Source organism: Pristiophorus japonicus, chromosome 6 (assembly GCF_044704955.1).
Source record: "Pristiophorus japonicus isolate sPriJap1 chromosome 6, sPriJap1.hap1, whole genome shotgun sequence".
Classification (NCBI taxonomy): domain Eukaryota; kingdom Metazoa; phylum Chordata; class Chondrichthyes; family Pristiophoridae; genus Pristiophorus; species Pristiophorus japonicus.
Window position 1 is genome coordinate 159398880 of NC_091982.1, and position 25846 is coordinate 159424725.

Genomic DNA, 25846 nt, shown 5'->3' on the forward strand with positions numbered 1-25846 from the left:
GTAGTCTCCTTTACTTAAGCTTAGGACACTAGTTTGAGATCCAACTTTCTCACCCTCCAACTGAATTTGAAATTCAAACATGCTATGGTCGGTCACTCATTCCTAGAGGATCCTTTACCAAAAGATCGTTTATTAATCCTGTCTCATTACACAATACCAGACCTCCCTGGTTTCTTGCGCAACATACTGTTCAAGGGGAAACTCTCCCAGATACAGTCTATGAACTCTTCCCCAAGGCTACCTTAGCCAATTTGTTTTGTCCAATCAATATAAAGATTAAAATCACCCATGATTATTGCCGTTCCTTTTTTTACAAGCATCCATTATTTCTTGATTTATACTCCGTCCAACAGTGTGGCTACTGTTAGGGGGTCTATAGACTACACCCACCAGCAACTTTTTCCCCTTATTATTCCTTATCGCCACCCAACAACTTAATCTTCTGAGCCAATATCGTTTCTCACTAATGCACTGATCTCATCCTTTATTAACAGTGCTACCCCACCTCCTTTTCCTTTCTGTCTGATCTTCCGAATTGTCAAATACCCCTGAATATTTATTTCCCAGCCTTGGTCACCTTGCAACCATGTCTCTGTAATGGCTATAAGGTCATACCCATTTGTATCTATTCGTGCCGTCAACTCATCTATTTTATTACAAATGCTGCGTGCTTTCAGATTTTTACATTTTTTTTTACCATTTTTTTCCTGCTTTGACCCCACTTATATGTTTATACATTCTGTCCCTTCCTGACACGCTCTGGTTTTCATTTCCCCCAGAGCTAGCCTGCTCTATTGCTTTTCCTTATTCTTTGATTTTTTTTAATTTCCGCTCATCTGAACCCTCCCCCCGACTAATTAATTTAAAGCCCTCTCTACAGCCCTAGTTATTCGATTCATCAGATTAATCCATGTCTTTCCATATGAAGATTTATCCGGTCCCTCAGGACTTTTTCCAATAATTTTCCCTCAACTGAGGTTAGGCTGACTGGCCAGTAACTACTCGGTCTATCCCTTTCTCCCTTTTTAAACAAAGGTACAACATTAGCAGTCCTCCAGTCCTCTGGCACCACACCTGTAGCCAGAGAGGACTGGAAAACGATGGTCAGAGCCTCTGCTATTTCCTCTTTTGCTTCTCTTAACAGCCTGGGATACATTTCATCCAGGCCTAGGGATTTATCCACTTTCAAAGCTGCTCAGCCCCTTAATACTTCCTCTCTCAGTATGTTTATCTCGTCTAATGATTCACTCCCTCATTGCAATGTCTGCATCGCCCCTCTCTTTTGTGAAAACAGATGCAAGATATTCATTAAGAATCATAGCCACATCTTCTGACTCCACACACAGATTTCCTTTATGGTCTCTAAAAGGCCCATTCTTTCTCTAGTTATCCTCTTGCTCTTAATGTATTTAGAAAACATCTTTTGGTTTTCCCTGATTTTACTTGCCAACATTCATTCATGCTCTCTCTTTGCATTCCTTATATCTTTTTTAGTTGCACCCCTGCACTTTTTATACTCAAGAGTTTCTGCAGTATTGAGCTCTCGGTATCTGCCATAAGCCTCCCTTTTTCTCTTTATCTTACCCTATATGTCCCTTGACATCCAAGGGCCTATAGATTTGTTAGTCCCACCCTTTTTCTTTAAGGGAACATACTTGCTCTGTACGCTCAGGATCTCCTCCTTGAATGCCTCTCACTGCTCTCTCAGTGATTTACCATCAAGTAGCCATTTCCAGTCCACTTTAGCCAAATCCCATCTCAGCTCAGCAAAGTTGGCTTTACCCCAATTGAGAACTTTTTTTTTTGGTCCACCTTTGTCCTTTTCCATAACTACCGTAAATCTTACTGAATTATGATCACTAGTACCAAAATGCTCTCCTATTAATACCCTTTCCACCTGCCCCTCTTCATTCCCCAAAACCAAGTCCAGAACTGCCCCCTCCCTTGTTGGACTTGTTACATACTCGCTAAAGCTGTTCTCCTGAATGCATTTTAGGAATTCCGCAACCTCTGCACCATTCACACTACATTTTTCCCAGTTAGAAACATAGAAACATAGAAAATAGGTGCAGGAGCAGGCCATTCAGCCCTTCTAGCCTGCACCGCCATTCAATGAGTTCATGGCTGAACATGAAACTTCAGTACCCCCTTCCTGCTTTCACGCCATACCCCTTGATCCCCCGAATAGTAAGGACTTCATCTAACTCTCTTTTGAATATATTTAGTGAATTGGCCTCAACTACTTTCTGTGGTGGAGAATTCCACAGGTTCACCACTCTCTGGGTGAAGAAGTTTCTCCTTATCTCGGTCCTAAATGGCTTACCCCTTATCCTTAGACTGTGACCCCTGGTTCTGAACTTCTCCAACATTGGGAACATTCTTCCTGCATCCAACCTGTCCAAACCCGTCAGAATTTTAAACGTTTCTATGAAGTCCCCTCTCACTTTTCTGAACTCCAGTGAATACAAGCCCAGTTGATCCAGTCTTTCTTGATAGGTCAGTCCCACCATCCCAGGAATCAGTCTGGTGAATCTTCGCTGCACTCCCTCAATAGCAAGAATGTCCTTCCTCAAGTTAGGAGACCAAAACTGTACACAATACTCCAGGTGTGGCCTCACCAAGGCCCTGTACAACTGTAGCAACACCTCCCTGCCCCTGTACTCAAATCCCCTTGCTATGAAGGCCAACATGCCATTTGCTTTCTTAACCGCCTGCTGTACCTGCATGCCAACCTTCAATGACTGATGTACCATGACACCCAGGTCTCGTTGCACCTTCCCTTTTCCTAATCTGTCACCATTCAGATAATAGTCTCTCTGTTTTTACCACCAAAGTGGATAACCTCACATATATCCACATTATACTTCATCTGCCACGCATTTGCCCACTCACCTAACCTATCTTGTCACTCTGCAGCCTCATAGCATCCTCCTCGCAGCTCACACTGCCACCCAACTTAGTGTCATCCGCAAATTTGGAGATACTACATTTAATCCCCTTGTCTAAATCATTAATGTACAATGTAAACAGCTGGGGCCCCAGCACAGAACCCTGCGGTACCCCACTAGTCACTGCCTGCCATTCCGAAAAGTACCCATTTACCCCTACTCTTTGCTTCCTGTCTGACAACCAGTTCTCAATCCACGTCAGCACACTACCCCCAATCCCATGTGCTTTAACTTTGCACATTAATCTCTTGTGTGGGACCTTGTCGAAAGCCTTCTGAAAGTCCAAATATACCACATCAACTGGTACTCCTTTGTCCACTTTATTGAAAACATCCTCAAAAAATTCCAGAAGATTTGTCAAGCATGATCTCCCTTTCACAAATCCATGCTGACTTGGACCTATCATGTCACCATTTTCCAAATGCGCTGCTATGACATCCTTAATAATTGATTCCATCATTTTACCCACTACTGAGGTCAGGCTGACCGGTCTATAATTCCTTGCTTTCTCTCTCCCTCCTTTTTTAAAAAGTGGGGTTACATTGGCCAGCCTCCACTCGATAAGAACTGATCCAGATTCAATGGAATGTTGGAAAATGACTGTCAATGCATCCGCTATTTCGAAGGCCACCTCCTTAAATACTCTGGGATGCAGTCCATCAGGCCCTGGGGATTTATCGGCCTTCAATCCCATCAATTTCCCCAACACAATTTCCCAACTAATAAAGATTTCCCTCAGTTCCTCCTCCTTACTAGACCCTCTGACCCCTTTTATATCCGGAAGGTTGTTTGTGTCCTCCTTAGTGAATACTGAACCAAAGTACTTGTTCAATTGGTCTGCCATTTCTTTGTTCCCCGTTATGACTTCCCCTGATTCTGACTGCGTTTGTCTTTACTAACCTTTTTCTCTTTACATACCTATAGAAACTTTTGCAATCCGCCTTAATGTTCCCTGCAAGCTTCTTCTCGTACTCCATTTTCCCTGCCCTAATCAAACCCTTTGTCCTCCTCTGCTGAGTTCTAAATTTCTTCCAGTCCCCAGGTTCGCTGCTATTTCTGGCCAATTTGTATGCCATTTCCTTGGCTTTAATACTATCCCTGATTTCCCTAGATAGCCACGGTTGAGCCACTTTCCCTTTTTTATTTTTACGCCAGACAAGAATGTACAATTGTAGTAATTCATCCATGCGGTCTCTAAATGTCTGCCATTGCCCATCCACAGTCAACCCCTTAAGTATCATTAGCCAATCTATCTTAGCCAATTCACGCCTCATACCTTCAAAGTTACCCTTCTTTAAGTTCTGGACCATGGTCTCTGAATTAACTGTTTCATTCTCCATCCTAATGCAAACTTCCACCATATTATGGTCACTCTTCCCCAAGGGGCCTCGCACAATGAGATTGCTAATTAATCCTCTCTCATTACACAACACCCAGTCGAAGATGGCCTCCCCCCTAGTTGGTTCCTCGACATATTGGTCTAGAAAACCATCCCTTATGCACTCCAGGAAATCCTCCTCCACCGTATTGCTTCCAGTTTGGCTAGCCCAATCTATGTGCATATTAAAGTCACCCATTATAACTGCTGCACCTTTATTGCATGCACTCCTAATTTCCTGTTTGATGCCCTCCCCAACATCACTACTACTGTTTGGAGGTCTGTACACAACTCTCACTAACGATTTTTGCCCTTTAGTGTTCTGCAGCTCTACCCATATAGATTCCACATCATCCAAGCTAATGTCTTTCCTAACTATTGCATTAATCTCCTCTTTAACCAGCAATGCTACCCCACCTCCTTTTCCTTTTATTCTATCCTTCCTGAATGTTGAATACCCCTGGATGTTGAGTTCCCAGCCCTGATCATCCTGGAGCCACGTCTCCGTAATCCCAATCACATCATATTTGTTAACATCTATTTGCACAGTTAATTCATCCACCTTATTGCGGATACTCCTTGCATTAAGACACAAAGCCTTCAGGCTTGCTTTTTTAACACCCTTTGTCCTTTTAGAATTTTGCTGTACAGTGGCCCTTTTTGTTCTTTGCCTTGGGTTTCTCTGCCCTCCACTTTTCCTCATCTCCTTTCTGTCTTTTGCTTTTGCCTCATTTTTGTCTCCCTCTGTCTCCCTGCATAGGTTCCCATCCCCCTGCAATATTCGTTTAACTCCTCCCCAACAGCACTAGCAAACACTCCCCCTAGGACATTGGTTCCGGTCCTGCCCAGGTGCAGACCGTCCGGTTTGTACTGGTCCCACCTCCCCCAGAACCAGTTCCAATGCCCCAAGAATTTGAATCCCTCCCTGCTGCACCACTGCTCAAGCCATGTATTCATCTGCGCTATCCTGCGATTCCTACTCTGACTAGCACGTGGCACTGGTAGCAAACCCGAGATTACTACTTTTGAGGTCCTACTTTTTAATTTAGCTCCTAGCTCCTTAAATTCTTTTCGTAGGACCTCATCCCTTTTTTTACCTATGTCGTTGGTACCAATGTGCACCACGACAACTGGCTGTTCTCCCTCCCATTTCAGAATGTCCTGCACCTGCTCCGAGACATCTTTGACCCTTGCACCATACCATCCTGGAGTCTCGGTTGCGTCCACAGAAACGCCTATCTATTCCCCTCACCATCGAATCCCCTATCACTATCGCGCTCCCAATCTTTTTCCTGCCCTCCTTTGCAGCAGAGCCACCTTCGTTGCCATGAACTTGGCTGCTGCTGCCCTCCCCTGATGAGTCATCCTCCCCAACAGTACTCAAAGCAGTGTATCTGTTTTACAGGGAGATGACCACAGGGGACCCCTGCACTATCTTTCTTGCACTGCTCTTCCTGCTGGTCTTCCATTCCCTATCTGGCTGTGGACCCTTCTCCTGCAGTAAGACCAACTCACTACACGTGATACTCACATCATTCTCAGCATCATTAATATTAGGGTCGTTGAAATCCTCCATTATTACAGCTCTATAGTTTTTACACTTCACAGCAATTTGCTCACATATTTGTTCTTCTATCTCCCTCTGACTGTTTGGGGGTCTACAGTACACACCCAGTAGTGTGATCACCCCTTTTTTGTAGCAGGAGTGTTTCCCCCCCCCCGCCCCACCCCCTGCTTGTCGGATGGGAAAGCATGCGGGATCTGAGGATCAGAACAGAGCAGATTTAGTAGATGTCTTTTCAATTATAAATGGGTGGATTTAATTGGGTGAATTGGGAGTCGGTGATAAGGAGTTGTCAATTTAAAATTGTTACGGAGCGTGAAGAGAGGGTCGGAGAAATGTCTTTACTCACAGGGTTATTTTGTCATGTGGACTTCTTGAGGCAAATGCAATTACATCTTTTAAGAGAAAGAAAGAAGGATTTGCATTTATATAGCACCTTTCATGACCTCAGGTCGTCCCAAAGCATTTTACAGTAAATGAAGTACTTTTGAAGTGTAGTCACTGTTGTAATGCAGGACACGCAACAGCCAATTTGCACACAGCAAGCTCTCACAAACAGCAATGTGACAATGGCCAGATAATCTGCTTTTTTATTGATGTTGAATGAGGGATAAATATTGGCCTGGACACCGGGGATAACTCCCCTGCTCTTCTTCAAAATAGTGCCATGGGATCCTTTCCACCCACCTGAGAGAGCAGATGGGGCCTCGGTTTACATAAGAACATAAGAATTAGGAACAGGAGTAGGTCATCTAGCCCCTTGAGCCTGCTCCGCCATTCAACAAGATCATGGCTGATCTGGCCGTGGACTCAGCTCCACTTACCCGCTTGCTCCCCATAACCCTTAATTCCCTTATTGGTTAAAAATCTATCTATCTGTGATTTGAATACATTCAATGAGCTAACCTCAACTGCTTCCTTGGGCAGAGAATTCCACAGATTCACAACCCTCTGGTAGAAAAAATTCCTTCTCAACTCCGTTTTAAATTGACTCCCCCGTATTTTGAGGCTGTGCCCCCTAGTTCTAGTCTCCCCGACCAGTGGAAACAACCTCTCTGCCTCTATCTTGTCTATCCCTTTCATTATTTTAAATGTTTCTATAAGATTACCCCTCATCCTTCTGAACTCCAATGAGTAAAACCCAGTCTACTCAATCTATCATCATAAGGTAACACCCTCATCTCCGGAATCAGCCTAGTGAATCGTCTCTGTACCCGCTCCAAGGTTAGTATATCCTTCCTTGAGTAAGGTGACCAAAACTGCACGCAGTACTCCAGGTGCAGCCTCACCAATATCCTGTACAGTTTCAGCAGGACCTCCCTGCTTTTGTACTCCATCCCTCTCGCAATGAAGGACAACATTCCATTCACCTTCCTGATTACCTGCTGCACCTGCAGACTAACTTTTTGGATTTCTAAAAGAGTTTCATGTACAAGGACCCCCAGATCCCTCTGCACCGCAGCATGTTGTAATTTCTCCCCATTCAAATAATATTCCCTTTTACTGTTTTTTTTCCCAAGGTGGATGACCTCACACTTTCCGACATTGTATTCCATCTGCCAAACCTTAGCCCATTCGCTTAACCTATCTAAATCTCTTTGCAGCCTCTCTGTGTCCTCTACACAACCCACTTTCCCACTAATCTTTGTGTCATCTGCAAATTTTGTTGCACTACTCTCTGTTCCCTCTTCCAGGTCATCTATGTATATTGTAAACAGTTGTGGTCCCAGCACCGATCCCTGTGGCACACCACTAACCACCAATTTCCAACCCGAAAAGGACCCATTTATCCCGACTCTCTGCTTTCTGTTAGCCAGCCAATTCTCGATCCATACTAATACATTTCCTCTGACTCCACGTACCTTTATCTTCTGTAGTATCCTTTTGTGTGGCACCTTATCGAATGCCTTTTGGAAATCTAAATACACCACATCTATCGGTACACCTCTGTCCACCATGCTCGTTATATCCTCAAAGAATTCCAGTAAATTAGTTAAACATGATTTCCCCTTCATGAATCCATGTTGCATCTGCTTGATTGCACTATTCCTATCTAGATGTCCCGCTATTTCTTCCTTAATGATAGCTTCAAGCATTTTCCCCACTACAGATGTTAAACTAACTGGCCTATAGTTACCTGCCTTTTGTCTGCCCCCTTTTTTAAACAGAGGCGTTACATTAGCTGCTTTCCAATCCGCTGGTACCTCCCCAGAGTCCAGAGAATTTTGGTAGATTATAACAAATGCATCTGCTATAACTTCTGCCATCTCTTTTAATACCCTGGGACGCATTTCATCAGGACCAGGGGACTTGTCTACCTTGAGTCCCATTAGCCTGTCCAGCACTACCTCCCTCGTGATAGTGATTATCTCAAGGTCCTCCCTTCCCACATTCCCATGACCAGCAATTTTTGGCATGGTTTTTGTGTCTTCCACTGTGAAGACCGAAGCAAAATAATTGTTTAAGGTCTCAGCCATTTCCACATTTCCCATTATTAAATCCCCCTTCTCATCTTCTAAGGGACCAACATTTACTTTAGTCACTCTCTTCCGTTTTATATATCTGTAAAAGCTTTTACTGTCTGGTTTTATGTTTTGCGCAAGTTTACTTTCGTAATCTATCTTTCCTTTCTTTATTGCTTTCTTCGTCATTCTTTGCTGTCGTTTAAAATTTTCCCAATCTTCTAGTTTCCCACTAACTTTCGCACTAATGTCTCATCTGAAAGACGGCATCTCTGATAGTGCAGCACTCCCTCACTACTGCACTGGAAGTGTCAACCTAGATTTATGTGCTCAAGCTTCTGGAGTGGGACTTGAACCCACAACCTTCTGACTCAGAGGCGAATGTGCTACCCACTGAGCTACGGCTGCAACAAGGCAGGGCAAGATCATGATCATTGGGGGCATGCCCAACAAGCAACCTGCTTTCAGCTCCATAATCTATCACTCTCCCCAGTCTTCTCCCTGGGATCTCCCCACCTCCCGGTGATCTCACCCTCCCCTAACCACGATCTCTCCACCCCGCGAACTCTTCCCCACCACCCCCCACCCCCAACCGCCATCTGCGTCCCTACCTCGCTATTCCCCCCACAATCTTGCCCCTTTTTTGCGATCGCTTCCCCTGACCATGAGACCCCCGATCACGATCTCTCTCCCCCCATCTGCAATCTCTACCATATCCGACCACCATCTGTCCCCAGACCTCAGTCTGCTCCCCATGATCATTGCCCCCAATCGCAATCTCTCCTCCCGTCCGTGATCCCTTCCTCCTGACCATGAGACCCCCTCCCGACCACAAGATCTCCACCCCCACCCCCACCGATCATGATCTCGCCCTGACTTGTTGCAGCCGTAGCTCAATGGGTAGCATGCTTGCCTCTGTGTCAGAAGGTTGTGGGTTCAAGTCCCATTCCAGAAGCTTGAACACATAAATCTAGGTTGACACTCCCAGTGCAACACTGAAGGCGTGCTGCACTGTCAGAGGTGCCGTCTTTCAGATGAAACGTTAAACCGAGGCCCCGTCTGCTCTCTCAGGTGAGTGGAAAGGATCCCCTGCTTTCCCAACCGACAAGTGAGGCAGCCTGTCAATCAGGCTGGTTGTCGGGTGGGAAACCTGCAGAAAACATTTAAAAGGTGTTCTGCAGTTTAGAAGTGTTCAGTGTTGCTATGAAGCAAATTGGGAGAAATTTGGCATATGACATACTCCCATCATTTCTCTTGGGCGTGCAATTGGGTAATGGTTAAATTACTGGACTCGTAACCCACAGACTTGGACCAACAATGCAGAAAAATTGAGCTCAAATCCCACCATGAGAATTTAAGAATATATTTTTTTAGTTGCATAGACACAGCTGGTATTTCCTTGAGTATAGAAGATTAAGAGAAGACGGGGCCAAAATTGCCCCTCCCGATAAGGCGTCTGGCTGTCTGAAAGCTGCGGCCACGGAGGAGTGCGAAATTGCTGTCGACTCTTCGTGGAGGGACCGCCATTTTGTAAATTGCCCTTTATGAGTTTTGGAGCATTGTCCGGGACCGCTCCGCCCATTTTCCCGCCACGCTATGCACGCACCGACCCCTTACCGACCGGCGGGGACCCCCTCGTGAAATTGCCCCTTGGGAAATGGTCCCTTTCCCAGTATTGCCCCGTGGGAGCGGCCCCGCTGCTGATCGATGCCCCAACAGCTTTTTGTGTCAGTGCACTCCCTGTAGCATGGCGGCCCGGCTGCCCTTAAAGGGGAGGGCGCACTGCCGCGACCGCCATGTTACATTTTTTGTCGGCCGACTGCCAGGTCGGCTCTACAATTATGCCCCTGGGTTTGGCCAGGCCGACAACATGCAACTTGGCACCCCACTCTTGGGTGCCAGGTCGCTGGCCTGGCCGAAACCCTCCCTGGTGGCCCAGTGGAACTAACTTAAACGTATGCAGAGCTCGCAGCTTCCCTCTCCTTTAACTGAAGGAGAGAGATGTTGTGATGCGTCAGCACGCGCTGATGACTGGTCGGGGCGGCAGGCCCGTTGCAAGGACACTTCCGCCCCTCAGCCGCTACAACTTCCGCTCTAACCCAAAAAACATTTCCAAGTGCCGAATATCAACTGAATCTCCGCCACAACCCATGCGGCGGAGAAAAGCTTTAAGAAATGGAGGGTGATCCCCTTTTGGGCAGTGGGTAATTTCAGCCCCAATCGAATTGAAGTGTTGAAGATGATTAAAGGATTTGATGGGGTAGATAGAGAAACAATTTTCTCGGGTGGGAGAGTCTCGAACAAGGGGGCATAACCTTGAAATTAGAGCTAGGCCGTTCAGGGTTGATGTCAGGAAGCATTTTTTCACACAAAGGGTAGTGAAAAACTGGAACTGTCTCCCTCAAAAAGCTGTTCAAGATGGAGAACAATTGAAAATTTCTACACTGAGGTTGATAAATTTTTGTTAGGCAAGGGTATTAAGGGTTATGGAACCAAGGCGGGTAGATGGAGTTAAGATACAGATCAGCCATGATCTAATTAAAGACGGATCGGGTTGGAGAGGCTGAATGGCCTCCTTCTGTTCCTATCTGTGTTTAGCCAGACGTATTTAACATGCAGCGTCATTTGTGACAGGAAATCCTAGAAGTGGCGGATGGTGGCAGGGAGCCAGGGGAACAGGTCTCCACCCGATCCGTCATCCCATCCCACTGGAGCCTTGACAGGGAGCCAACGTATCTCCCAGAGGAAAATCAGGCCCTTTTGCCTTGCCATGCATGCCACGAGCTGTGACAACACAAACCTGGTCAATAAACAAAACTGAAAAGGATGGCATGCTTCCCATTTAACAGGTCAACAAAAAACATATTTACCAAAGGCGATTCCAATAAAATATTAACAAGGAAAACATGCAGATCAAATGGTAGGTCAGCAGTGAAGTGCAGACCCTGAACAATGCTGATTGAACACAACATTCTCTTGAGCTGTGACTGTTGTAAGCGGAACATGAAATGTAGCTGCTCTCTGTGGCCCGTCACAGTTATAACTCATCCATATCCTTCCATTATTAATTCATTGGAGCGTGCTTTAGTCGGAGCTTGGGCACTGAGCAACAACAGCCCAGATCTGTCAGGCTGGGCTAAATGCTGTACTTCTGTCATGGGAAGTTATTCAGGGTCTGGTCCCCTGGCCTGGTCAGCCTTGTTCCTACCCTTACCGCCATCGCTTATAGACGCTGTTAATTCCTGAAGCGATATTTCCTGTCTTTGCCCTGATCGCTACCACTTGCTTTGCCTCATCTTCTCTCCTACTCTTTTCCTCTACGACCCTCTGAGTACTCTGCGTTCCTCCAACCCTGGCCTCTCATGCATCTCCCACTCACTTTGCCCCACCATTGATGGCCATGCTTTCAGCTGGTTAAGCCCTAAGTTCTAGAATTCCCTCTCTCCACCTCTCCAACTCGTTCTCTCCTTTAAGACGCTCCTTAAAGCCGACCCCTTTGACCATATCTACTTGTGGAATCATAGAATGATAGAATGATGCAGCACAGCCCATCATGCCTGTGCCAGCTCTTTGAAAGAGCTACCTATTAGACTCACTCTTTGGCTCTGTCCGCATAGCCCTGCAAATGTTTCCACTTTAAGTACTTATCCAATTCTCTTTTGAAAGTTACTATTGAATCTGCTTCCACCACCCTTTCAGCCAAGGCAATCCAGATCATAAGAACTCTCTGTGTAAAAACTTTTTCCCTCATGTTTCTTTTGCCGATTACTTTAAACGTGTTTCCTTTGGTTACTGACCCTTCTGCCACTGGAAATAGCTTCTCCTTATTTACTCTTTCAAAATGGGAGTGGCAATGACCATGTCAGGGATTGAACGTCCAGATTCATTGATGACAGCGGAGTCCTCTGATGACTGAGGGTAGGTTGATTGGTCACTGATTGTGTCTTCCTCAGACTGTTCCGGTTCATCCGTGTGCCGCAGCTTTATCTGATCGACATGTTTCCTGCATGCCTGCCCATTCTTGAGCTTAACGACAAACACTCTGTTACCTTCCTTGGCCGTAACAGTACCGGCGATCCATTTGGGACCTTCACCATAATTCAGTACGTACACAGGATCATTGATAGAAAAGAGACCTCTCTTCATTAATAGTTCAGCAGGGGAGACCCCGGTAAGCGTATGGGGTCTTGTCCTGTAACTAAGCAATATGCGAGTTTGCAGTGAACCTTGAGTTAAATGTTTCATACTCTGCTTGATGGCTTGTCCATTGGATGCGGATTTGAATGGTGCTGACCTCACATGTTACCATTTGAGTTTCATGAACTCTTGAAACTCCATACTGGTGAAGCAAGATCCATTGTCGCTTACAACGATGTCAGGCAGACCATGCGCAGCAAACATGACACGAAGGCTCTCAATGGTAGTTGTGGATGTACTGGATGACATGATTGTACACTCTATCCACTTGGAATATGCATCCACCACAACCAAGAACATCTTTCCCAGCAAGGGACCTGCAAAGTCGATGTGGATCCTGGACAATGGTTTAGATGGCCACGACCACAGAATCAACGGCGATTCCGCTGGTGCTTTACTAAGTTGCATGCAAGTATTGCACTGATGCACACGTGATTCCAGATCAGCGTCAATTCTAGGTCACCATATATGAGACCTGGCAATGGCTTTCATCATGACAATACCGGGAAGCAAGCTATGTAGATCATGCACAAATTTCTCTCTGCCTTTCTTGGGTATAACAACACGATTACCCCACAGTATACAATCTGATTGAACGGATAGTTCGTCTTTGCTTGGGTATGGCAGACCAATCACCACTAAGAATACAACGTTTCACAACCGATATTATCGGGTCCTGGCTGATCCAGGTCTTAACTTGTTGGGCCGTGACAGGGGTTTCTTCACTTTCAAAAGCATCCATGACTAACAGTAGGTCTGCGGTTGTGGCATTTCCAGCTCCAGTGTGGGCAACGGCAGACAGCTCAATGCATTGGCACAATTCTCAGTGCCAGGTCTATGTTGAATGACATAATCATAGGCAGATAATGTCAGCACCCACCTCTGGATGCGGGACGATGCATTGGTATCGATACCTTTGTTTTCCGAAAAAAATGAAATGTGTGGTTTGTGATCTGTTTCTATTTCAAACCGAAGACCAAACAGGTCCTGATGCATCTTTTTAACCCCATACACACAGGCTAGTGCTTCTTTCTCTACCATGCTGTAGGCTCTTTCCGCCTTTGACAAACTTTTTGAAGCATATGCAACAGGTTGTAATTTGCCCGACTCATTAGCTTGTTGGAGCATGCAACCAACTCCATATGATGAAGCATCACAGGCCAATACTAGACGTTTACACGGATCATAATGTACCAGCAGCTTGTTAGAGCAAAGCAGATTAGTAGCTTTCTCAAAAGCTCTATCTTGAGACGCACCCCAAACCCAGTTGTTGCCTTTTCTTAACAGCATGTGCAGTGGCTCTAATAAGGTGCTCAATCTCGGTAAGAAATTACCGAAGTAGTTGAATAGACTAAGGAATGAACGCAGCTCTGTCACATTCTGAGGCTTCGGTGCATTTTTGATGGTCTTGGTTTTCGAGTCCATAGGCCTGATACCGTCAGCAGCAATTTTTCCTCCCCAGGAATTCTACTTCTGGCACTTCGAGCGTTTCAGTCTGAGTCCCACTTTGTCCAGACGATGTAGAACCTCTTCCAGGTTGTTCAGATGTTCGGCGGAATCATGACCTATGACCAGTATGTCATCTTGGAACACGATAGTTCTGGGGATGGACTTCAGTAGACTCTCCATGTTCCTCTGAAATATGGCTGCAACCAAGCGAATTCCGAAAGGGCACCTGTTGTAGATAAACTGTCCTTTATGAGTGTTGATGCACGTAAGTTTCTTCGACTTATCGACCAGCTCCTGTGTCATGTAGGCCGATGTCAGATCCAGTTTTGTGAACGACTTCCCCCTGGCTAGTGTTGTAAACAGGTCATCAGCTTTCAGTAATGGGTATTGATCCTGTTTCAAAGCTCAGTTGATCGTAACCTTGTAGTCTCCACAAATCCTGACAGTGCCATTATTTTTCAATACAGGAACAATGGGGCTGGCCCATTCATTAAATTCGACCAGTGATATGATCCCTTCACGCTGGAGTCTGTCCAGTTCGATTTCGACCTTCTCCCTCATCATGTACAGAACTGCCCGTGCTTTATGATGATCGGGTCTTGTATCCGAGTCCATGTGGATCTGCGCCTAGGCTCCCATGAAATTGCCGATGCCTGGTTCAAACAACGAGGGAAATTTGCTCAGCACTTGAGCACATGGAGTATCCTCCTCCGACAACAACGCTTTGATCTCTTCCAGTTCCATTTGATTTTTGCTAACCAATTCCTGCCGAGCAGCGTTGGACCATTGCCTGGAACAATCCATAACGGTAAATCATAAACCGCATCATCATACGACACCTGGACTACTGCACTGCCAATCACTGTTATGAGTTCTTTAGTATACGTAGGCAACTTGGCATTGACTGGGCTCAGCTTATGCCACACAGCCTTAGTATCCCACAGCCTGTCGAATGTCCGCTGGCTCATTATTGATTGACTCGCACCCGTGTCCAATTCCATCGATACCGGCACACCATTAAGTTTTACATTAATCATTATCGGTTGGCTCTTTGTTAGGAATGAATACAGTCCATACACTTCCTCTTCTGGTATCTCGGATTGCATATCTGGATCTGCGCTAAACTGGTCATCATCCTCCATGTGGTGTGTCGCAGCATGCTTGCTCAGTTGCAGACACATGCGCTGGAAATGCCCCAGTCTCAAACAGCCTTTACAAATATACTGTTTAAAACGACACTGATGATGCCTATGATTTCTCCCACAACGCCAACATGGTGATATCGGATTCATTTCCATTGGCAGACTTTGAGCAGCCACAAGATTTGCGTACGCAGTCGGGTAGGCCCTGCCATAAGCAGCTCTGCCAAACGATGATACTATCTTGTTTACAGTACTTGCCGAGTTCCGATTTTTCAATGATATCTGCTTTAAGCTTTGTCCGTCGTCATGCATGATTGGGAATCGTGATGGCCTTGCTCAAATCCAGCATCTCCGCCGCCAGTAGCTTACGCAGGATCACCTTGTGGTTGATGCCGATTACAAAGAAGTCCCGCAGCATGTCTGCCAATGCAGTTTTGAAGTTACATGGTCCAGCTAGACGTCTTTGGTCGGCAACGAATTCCGATACATCCTGGCCCTCAGAACAAACGTGCGTATAGAATCGATATCTTGAGATGATGATGCCTTCATCTTGTTTGAGATGGTCACGTACCAGAGCACACAATGTTTCATAGTCTTGTCCGCTGGACTTAAGGGCAAGAGGAGATTCTTTATGAGACCATAGATTTTCAGACTGCAAACCATGAGGAGGACCGCCCGGTGCCGAACTGTGTCTGCCTCTTTCTCCATTTTGTTGGCCACGAAGTACTGGTTCAAGTGGCCAATCTTCTCCCTCCACAAATCACTCCAGAATTCCAATTGTGCTCATTTTTGCATGCAAAAGTTCTTGTTACCTCGTCGCCAAATGTTGTGTATGTAATAACTCAATAGACTGAATACTGTAAGCTCCGAACAGGTACAAACCTGGCTCTACTTTATTCGGCCCCAAAGTGATTACATTACAAGATGGCTGGCCTTATATACCTGGGCCACACACACGTGCACACAGCCCAATGACTTCCGATAGTGGCACCACCTGGTGGTTAGTAAACTCAAGCATACATACATGACAAACGTTTATCATGGTTGCCTTGCTTTTGTACGCTAGGCTTCTATTTATAAAATTACTATTTTAACGGCCTTCTCAACTTGTCCTCCCACCTTCAAAGCTTTGTGCACATATACCCCAGGTCTTTTTGTTCCTTCACCTCCTTTAAAATTGTGCCATTGATGTCAAATTTTGTTTGATAATGTTCCTGTTAAGTGACTTGGCATGTTTTACTACGTTAAATGCACTATATAAATACAAGTTATTGTTGATGTTTGTTATTAAAGACACTATATAAATGCAGGTTGATGTTGTACATTGGCGGTGCCCTGTTTCCTGAGCCTAGGATCATCACTTGAGTTTCTCAATAAAACTAAACGTTAACACTGCTCGCCCTCAGTACTAGGTCCCTTGCTTTTTGTAGTATATATCAATGATTTTGACTTGAATGTAGGGGGTATGATTAAGAAATTTGCAGATGATACAATAATTGGCTATGTAGTTGGTAATGGAGAAGAAAGCTGTAGACTGCAGGAAGATATCAATCTACTTGTCAGGTGGGCAGAACAGTAGCAAATGGAATTCAAACCGGAGAAGTGAGAAGTAATACATTTGGAGAGGGCTAACAAGGCAAGGGAATACACATTAAATGGTAGGACACTGAAAAGTGTAGAGGAATAAGGGACCTTGGAGTGCATGGTGCATGGTGCATGTCCACACATAAAAACTGACTGCAAAAGCTTCTATAGATATGTGAAGAGAAAAAGATTAGTGAAAACAAACGTAGGCCCCTTGCAGTCAGATTCAGGTGAATTTATAATGGGGATCAAATAAATGGCGGACCAGTTAAACAAATACTTTGGTTCTGTCTTCACGAAGGAAGACACAAATAACCTTCTGGAAATACTAGGGGACCGAGGGAGGAACTGAAGGAAATCCTTAGGCGGGAAATTGTGTTAGGGAAATTGATGGGATTGAAGGCCGATAAATCCCCGGGGCCTGATAGTCTGCATTCCAGAGTACTTAAGGAAGTGGCCCTAGAAATAGTGGGTGCATTGGTGATCATTTTCCAACAGTCTATCAACTCTGGATCAGTTCCTATGTACTGGAGGGTAGCTAATGTAACACCACTTTTTAAGAAAGGAGGGAGAGAGAAAATGGGTAATTATAGAACGGTTAGCCTGACATCAGTAGTGGGGAAAATGTTGGAATCAATTATTAAAGATGAAATAGCAGCACATTTGGAATGCAGTGACGGAATCGTCCAGCATGGATTTATGAAAGGGAAATCCTGCTTGACAAATCTTCTAGAATTTTTTGAGGATGTAACTGGTAGAGTGGACAAGGGAGAACCAGTGGATGTGTTGTATTTGGACTTTCAAAAGGCTTTTGACAAGGTCCCACACAAGAGATTGGTGCGCAAAATTAAAGCACATGGTATTGGGGGTAATGTACTGATGTGGATAGAGAACTGGTTGGCAGACAGGAAGCAGAGAGTCGGGTTAAATGGGTCCTTTTCAGAATGGCAGGCAGTGACTAGTAGGGCTCAGTGCTAGGACCCCAGCTATTTACAATATACATTAATGATTTGGATGAGGGAATTGAGAGTAATGTCTCCAAGTTGCAGATGACACTAAGCTGGGTGGCGGTGTGAGCTGTGAGGAGGACGCTAAAAGGCTGCAGGGTGACTTGGACAGGTTAGGTGAGTGGGCAGACGCATGGCAGATGCAGTATAATATGGATAAATGTGAGGTTATCCACTTTGGTGGTAAAAACACGAAGGCAGAATATTATCTGAATGGCGGCAGATTAGGAAAAAGGGAGGTGCAACGAGACCTGGGTGTCATGGTACATCAGTCATTGAAAGTTGGCATTCAGGTACAGCAGGCGGTGAAGAAGACAAATGGTATGTTGGCCTTCATAGCTAGGGGATTTGAGTATAGGAGCAGGGAGGTCTTACTGCAGTTGTACAGGGCCTTGTGAGGCCTCACCTGGAATATTGTGTTCAGTTTTGGTCTCCTAATCTGAGGAAGGACGTTCTTGCTATTGAGGGAGTGCAGCGAAGGTTTACCAGACTGATTCCCGGGTGGCAGGACTGACATATGAGGAGAGACTGGATCAACTGGGCCTGTATTCACTGGAGTTTAGAAGGATGAGAGGGGATCTCATAGAAACATATAAAATTCTGACGGGACTGGACAGGTTAGATGCAGGAAGAATGTTCCTGATGTTGGGGAAGTCCAGGACCAGGGGACATAGTCTAAGGATAAGGGGTAAGCCATTTAGGACTGAAATGAGGAGAAACTTCTTCACTCAGAGAGTTGTTAACCTGTGGAAATCCCTACTGCAGAGAGTTGTTGATGCCAGTTCATTGGATATATTCAAGAGGGAGTTAGATATGTCCCTTACGGCTAAAGGGATCAAGGGATATATAGAGAAAGCAGGAAAGGGGTACTGAGGTGAATGATCAGCCATGATCTTATTGAATGGTGGTGCAGGCTCGAAGGGCCGAATGGCCTACTCCTGCACATATTTTCTATGTTTCTATGTTTCTGTATTCACTGGAATTTAGAAGAATGAGAAGGGATCTCATAGAAACATATAAAATTCTGATGAGATTGGACAGGTTAGATACGGGAAGAATGTTCCCGATGTTGGGGAAGTCCAGAACCAGGGGTCACAGTCTAAGGATAAGGGGTAAGTCACCTAGGACCGAGAGGAGGAGAAACTTCTTCCCTCAGAGAATTGTGAACCTGTGGAATTCTCTACCACAGAAAGTTGTTGAGGCCAGTTCGTTGGATATATTCAAAAGGGAGTTAGATGTGGCCCTTATGGCTAAAGGGATCAGGTGGTATGGAGAGAAGGCAGGAATGGGGTACTGAAGTTGCATGATCAGCCGTGATCTTATTGAATGGTGGTGCAGGCTCGAAGGGCCGAATGGCCTACTCCTGCACCTATTTTCTATGTTTCTATGATCCCTGAAGGTAGCAAGCCGGGTGGATAAGATAGTTAAGAAGGCATACGGAATACTTGCCTTTATTAGTCGAGGCATAGAATACAAGAGCAGGGGGGGTTATGCTTGAACTGTATAAAACACTCGTTAAGCCACAGCTAGATACTGTGTGCAGTTCAGTTCACCACATTACAGGAAGGATGTGATTACACTGGAGAGGGTGTAGAGGAAATTTACGAGGATGTTGCCTGGACTGGAGAATTTTAGCTATGAGCAAAGATTGGATAGGCCGAGTTTGTTTGCTTTGCAACAGATGAGCCTGAGGGGAGATCTCACTGAGGTGTATAAAATTATGAGGGGCTAAGATAAAGTGGAGAGGAAGGACCTATTTCCCTTCGCAAAGTGGTCAACAACCAGGGGGCATAGATTTAAAGTAATTGGTAGGAGGGGATTTAAGGGGGATTTTTTTCACCCAGAGGGTGGTGGGGGTCTGGAACTAACTGCCTGAAAGGGTGGTAGAGGCAGAAACCCTCACCACATTTAAAAAGTACTGTTGTGCACTTGAAGTGCCGTAACCTGCAGGGCTACGGACCAAGAGCTGGAAAGTGGGATTAGGCTGGCGTGGACACGATGGGCCGAAATGGTCTCCTCCCATGCTGTAAATTTTTATGATTCTATGATCTCGATCAGTGCACGCATTCCATCTATCTAATCCCAAAAAGCAAATCGACTCGACACTGATTAAATGAGTGACCATTTCACCCCATCCCAACATTCCCACTGGTCATCAGCAACATCCCAGAGGTTCTCTCAAATCCAGCAGGGTCACTGGGTATTGATCAGGAACAGAATCCTGGTTGTTTTAATTCAAGGGCACTGAATCTAATTTTTGCACCCTTAGCCTGCAAATTGAAACTGGGCCCTTCTGCCTTGTGTCGCTAGGATACGCAACTCCTTCACCAACTAGCTCCAATAGCTTCAGTCCAGGAAGGACAGACACGGGTCCTTCAATGCCGGCGGCTATTTGAAATTACAGTCTTAAATGGTGCCTGTTATATCAAACATTTGGATGTTCCTTACCCTTTCCTCAATCTGCCTCAAGTAGTTGGCACACTCCACATTTCCGTTGTAATCTGCCAGCTCTGCGGCAGTATAGCCATCATCATCTCGAATGGTGGGGTCCACACGATTCATCACCAGGATCTGGCAACACTGCAATTCAGGAAGGAGAGTGTGATGGGGTGGATCGAGGAAGGCCATGACATCTAAGCAGAAACTACTCCACATTATTCTACATTTTCTACTCTTGCATCAACTGGCAGGGCCCATTGGATGAAAGACTAGTGTTCCCCGAACAGCGCAGCCGGCGATTCCTCAGAGAGAGTTGTCGGAATCTCTGCAATACATCCCCCTCCCCCAATATATCCGTCTCCCCCTCCCCCAATACATCCGCCTCCCCCTCCCCAATACATCCTTCTCCCCCTCCCCCAATACATCTGTCTCCCCCCTCCCCCAATACATCCGCCTCCCCCTCCCCAATACCTCCCCTTGCCCCCCTCCCCAATACATCCGTCTCCCCCTCTCCCAATACATCCGTCTCCCCCTCCCCAATACGTCTCTCTCCCTCCCCCAATACATCCGTCTTCCCCTCCGCCAATACATCCATCTCTCCAACCCCCAATACATCCATCTCCCCCTCCCCCAATACATCCGTCTCCCCCTCCCCAATACATCCCACTCCCCCTCCCCCAATACATCCATCTCCCCCTCCTCCAATACATCCACCTCCCCCTCCCCCTCCCCCTCCCCCAATACATCCATCTTCCCCTCCCCCAATATATTCACCTTCCCCTCCCGCAATACATCCATCTCCCCTCCCCCAATACATCCATCTCTCCCTCCCCCAATACATTGTCCCCCTCCCCCAATACATCTGTCTCCCCCTCCCCAGTACGCCTGTCTCTCCCTCCACTGAAACATCTGTATCTCCCTATTCTAATGCAGCTATCTCTCCCTCAACTAATAGATTGCAAGCACCTATGGATTGGACTTATAAAACACTGATATTCTGTACGGGACTCTACCTCAGTTATTTAATCTCCTTCCACAGGCCGTGGATTATATATCCTATCACGGACCCTTCCCCACCCTCATAACGTCTTTCCTCTGAGGGAAGAAATGCCTTCTCATCTCAGTCCTAAATGGCTGACCCCTTATTCTGGGACTGTGACCCCTGGTCCTAGACACCCCAGTCAGGGGAACCATCCTCCCTGCATCTACCCTATGAGGCCCTGTAAGAATTTTGTATGTTTCAATGAGATCACCTATCATTCTTCTAAACTCTAAAGAATATCGGCCTAGTCTACTCAATCTCTCCTCATAGGACGATCCCCCCATCCCAGGAATCAGTCTGGTGAACCTTCGTTGCACTCCCTCTATGACAAGTATATCCTTCCTTAGGTAAGGAGATCAGAACTGTACACAGTACTCCAGGTATGGTCTCACCAGGGCCCTATATAATTGCAGTAAGATGACTTTACTCTTATACTCAAATCCTCTTGTAATAAAACTTACATGCTATTTTCTTTCTTAATTGCTTGCTAGACCTGCATGTTAACTTTCAGTGACTCATGTACAAGGACACCCAGGTCCCTCTGAACACCAACATTTCCCAATCTCTCATCATTTAAAAAATACTCTGTTTTTCTATTTTTCCTACCAAAGTGGATAACTTCACATTTCTCCACATTATATTCCATTTGCCATGTTCTTGCCCACTCACTTAGCTTGTCTATATCCCCTTGAAGCCTCTTTGCATCCTCCTCACAACTTACATTCCCACCTAGCTTTGTATCATCAGCAAACTTGGATATATTACATTTGGTCCCCTCATCCAAATCATTGATATAGATTGTTGAATAGCTGAGGCCCATGGACTGATCCTTGCGGTACTCCACCAGTAACAGACTGCCAACCAGAAAGTGACCCATTTATTCCTACTCTCTGTTTTCTGTCCGTTAACCAATCCTCAATCCATGCTAATATATTACCCCCAATCCCATGAGCCCTAATTTTGCTTAATAACCTCTTGTGTGGCACCTTAGCAAATGCCTTCTGAAAATCCAAATACACCACATCCACTGGTTCTCCTTTATCTATTCTGCTAGTTACAACCTCAAAAAACAGATTTGTCAAACATAAGAACATAAGAATTAGGAACAGGAGTAGGCCATCTAGCCCCTCAAGCTTGCTCCGCCATTCAACAAGATCATGGCTGATCTGGCCGTGGACTCAGCTCCACTTACCTGCCCGCTCCCCATAACCCTTAATTCCCTTATTGGTTAAAAATCTATCTATCTGTGATTTGAATATATTCAATGAGCTAGCCTCAACTGCTTCCTTGGGCAGAGAATTCCACAGATTCACAACCCTCTGGTAGAAAAAATTCTCTCTCAACTCGGTTTTAAATTGGCTCCCCCGTATTTTGAGGCTGTGCCCCCTAGTTCTAGTCTCCCCAACCAGTGGAAACAACCTCTCTGCCTCTATCTTGTCTATCCCTTTCACTATCTTAAATGTTTCTATAAGATCACCCCTCATCCTTCTGAACTCCAACGAGTAAAGACCCAGTCTACTCAATCTATCATCATAAGCTAACCCCCTCATCTCCGGAATCAGCCTAGTGAATCGTCTCTGTACCCCCTCCAAAGCTAGTATATCCTTCCTTAAGTAAGGTGACCAAAACTGCACGCAGTACTCCAGGTGCGGCCTCACCAATACCTTATACAGTTGCAGCAGGACCTCCCTGCTTTTGTACTCCATCCCTCTCGCAATGAAGGCCAACATTCCATTCACCTTCCTGATTAGCTGCTGCACCTGGGCCAATTGTGGAGCAGTGGAGGCGTGGCCTAAACAGTTGGTGCTGTGAGCAGTGAGAGAAGAAGCTGCTGCTTTTGCTCCTGGCTGGGCCTGTGAATCAGCCCAGGAAGAGAAGGAAGGAAGGAAGGGGCTTCACCACCAACTTTCACCCAGAGGGAGAGGAGGAAAAAGCAGAAAACTTGAACAACTTCACCATTTCTACAAAGAGTTGGAGAGAGGGGGAAAGACCAACAACAACATCCAGTGTGGAAGGAGGGAGACTCTACCATTCTACAGGTGGGTGTATTGGTGCAGTCCCTAAAAGACTTTGCTGTATCGGTGGGGGGAGGAAAGAAAACCAGTCGGGGCCGGAACATCGTGGGGGGTGTGTGTGTGTGGAAGTGTGTGTGGGGGCCTTGCTTACAACTAGGCCCCACACACCTTTGAAGCACCCCTCCCCCATTTCCTAGCCTGGGATAGCTGGAGCTACCAGGCTGAAGAAACAATTAATCCACCCTAATTAAACATCGATGGGAGTGTGTGCCTGTGTGGCTCCAGCTGCACCAGGTGAAGACATCTTCTCCCCTCACCCGAAGACCACCCCAAAGACTATTTTTGTTTGCCATCTGGGGATTGCACCCACCCACAGCTGCGAGGGGAGACTTGCCCTCGCAGTTTCCCCCCTTCCCTCCCCCTTTCCCACCCCCCTCTCTCTTTCTCTCTGTCTCTCCCCTCTCTCTCTGAGAGCCCTTTTCCTCCCAAATTAATTGGAAAAATATAAAACAATTAAGACAACTGAGCAGAGGGAGCAAGGCCCCTCCCCAATTGTCAACTAGGGGAGAGGTGTGCCTCATTAAGAGCTCCTCTGCTCAGTCTATTAAATGAGGCCATTTAAAGACCATTAAGGCCTGTGACTTTGGGGTGGGTGTAGCCCTTAAAGGGACCCCGTGATGGCGACCCCATCTACGCCGGTGGCAGGGCCAGCTAGGACTTATGCGCAGGCGGCATCCACATTCACGGCACCTCCTGCGCCACCTGCTGCCCTGCCACCATTCAGACTTATAACTACGAAACACGGGGTCAAGAGCTACACTCACCCCACAATGAGCATTGAGGAGTGCGTGCGGGCGATGGCTGGGGTAGTCGGCCCCTCGGCCATTGTCGCAGCCTCCAAGATGTCTGGGAAGGCCGTGTTCTTCCTGGGGTCGGAGCAGGCGGTGTCCCTGGCCATTGAAAAGGGGCTCACGGTGGGCGGGGCGTTCCTGCCGGTGGACCCTCTCGAGGCCACCGCGCAGAGGGTCATTCTATCAAACGTCCCGCCCTTTGTTCCCGCTGAGCTCCTCCTCCCTCACCTACACCAACTGGGGGAGGTAAGGTCAGGGATCAACCCCATACCGCTCGGCCTCAGGGAGAACAGCCTGCGCCACGTGTTCTCCTTCCGCCGCCAGCTCTTTGTCCGGCTGGCGCGGGAGGAGACGACAGAGGGCAATTTTAATGTGGTGCACGAGGGGACTGCCTACCGCGTCTTTTGGACGTCGGACGGCGTGCGGTGCCATGCCTGCAGGGAGGTGGGGCACGTTCGTAAGAACTGCCCCGCCTCCAAAGCTGCCAAACCACCGAGGGTGGACAAGGCTGGCGCCGCCGCCACCCCTCCCCCTAGTAGCGTCCGCGTGCCGGGAGCTGTGGGTGCGCGGGCATCGTCGGGGGCCTTTGTTTTCACGGCCTCCGGCGGGGGGGAGGGAGAGCGTCCGGCCGGAAAGAAGGCGCGGAAGAAGGCGAAACGCCTAGAGGCGGGTCCCCTCAGTGCACCAGACAAGCTGTTCACCGCGCTCGGCCCAACCCCTTCACCGGCGAGCGCGGGGTGCCCTGAGCCCGTGCCCGAGTCCTTGACTAATATCGCAGAGGGGCCCGGGCGCGGCCAATATAAGAAAAAGGGGGGGGCGGAGCGGGAGGCCTCGGCAGACACGGGTGTCTCCCTGTCTCCGTGCCCCCCCAGGAAAAAAAGGAGGCGCCGCTCCAATGAGGCGGGGGGGGGGAACAACATCCCTCCGCGGAGGAGGCGGTGCCCTCCGCGTGTCCCGCGTCCCCCACCGGCGCCCCCAAACTGCGCCGTAGGCACGAGGAATCTGTCCCCGGGGAGGGTGAGGCAGTCGAGGATGCCCAGCCGCTGCCTCCTGGGGATGGAGTGGAAGATCTGCATGTCGTGGGGGGCGTGGGGCCAGCGGAAGAATGCGTAGCCGCCGGGCCGGGCGTCCCGGGGACTGAGGCGGGCGAGGCCGAAAAGGCCGAACCTGAGCCCGCCCAGCCAATACCCAACTTCCCCCGGGATTTGCTCGACTCGGCAGAAATGCAAAGTATTAACACTTTTAATGAATCTGTACACGCTGGGCCGGGGGGTGGCGGCGGGGAGGGGGAGGAACACCCACCCTCGCCCCCTACTTTGGAGCTGGAGCGCTTGGGGAGCCTGGGGATTTTCTATGGCCGGGTCTCTCCTTGTTCCCCGGTTCCTGGGGCAGAGGGGGAACCCCTTCCGCTGTCGCTTCCCGACCCAGCACCAATTTTAAAAGAGCCCAGTGGGGACTCCTCTGCCGACAATCCTGGGGGTGGGATCGGGGCAGAGCCAGGGCCGGATGGAGCAGCCGGGCCGTTTGCCGTACCTCGTGCAGTCGACGGGCCGGCTGCTAGCGGCGACCTCCCGGAGGGGGACGGGGACTCGGTGGAGGACGCGGGTGAAGATCTCGAGTCCATCGCCAGTGAGGCGGTGGATCTCCTCGTGCCCGCCGCTGAGTCCCCCCTCATTCCCATAGAGGAACTCCGGGACTTTTTGGTCGAGAGCCAGGGTCGCCGCAACCAAACCCATCTGGCCCGGGAAAGATGGTCCGAGCCGGGGCT

At 47.5% G+C, this 25846-nt stretch overlaps 1 protein-coding gene across 1 annotated transcript in view; it reads right to left on the reverse strand.

Moving 5' to 3' along the window:
- The window catches only part of espnla (espin like a), a 122521-nt gene that overhangs the window by 40711 nt on the left and 55964 nt on the right, over positions 1–25846 (reverse strand). Inside the window, exon 5 of the mRNA XM_070884042.1 lies at positions 20180–20311. Within this exon, the coding sequence (XP_070740143.1) occupies positions 20180–20311 (132 nt within the window). The remainder of the gene's footprint in view (positions 1–20179; positions 20312–25846) is intronic.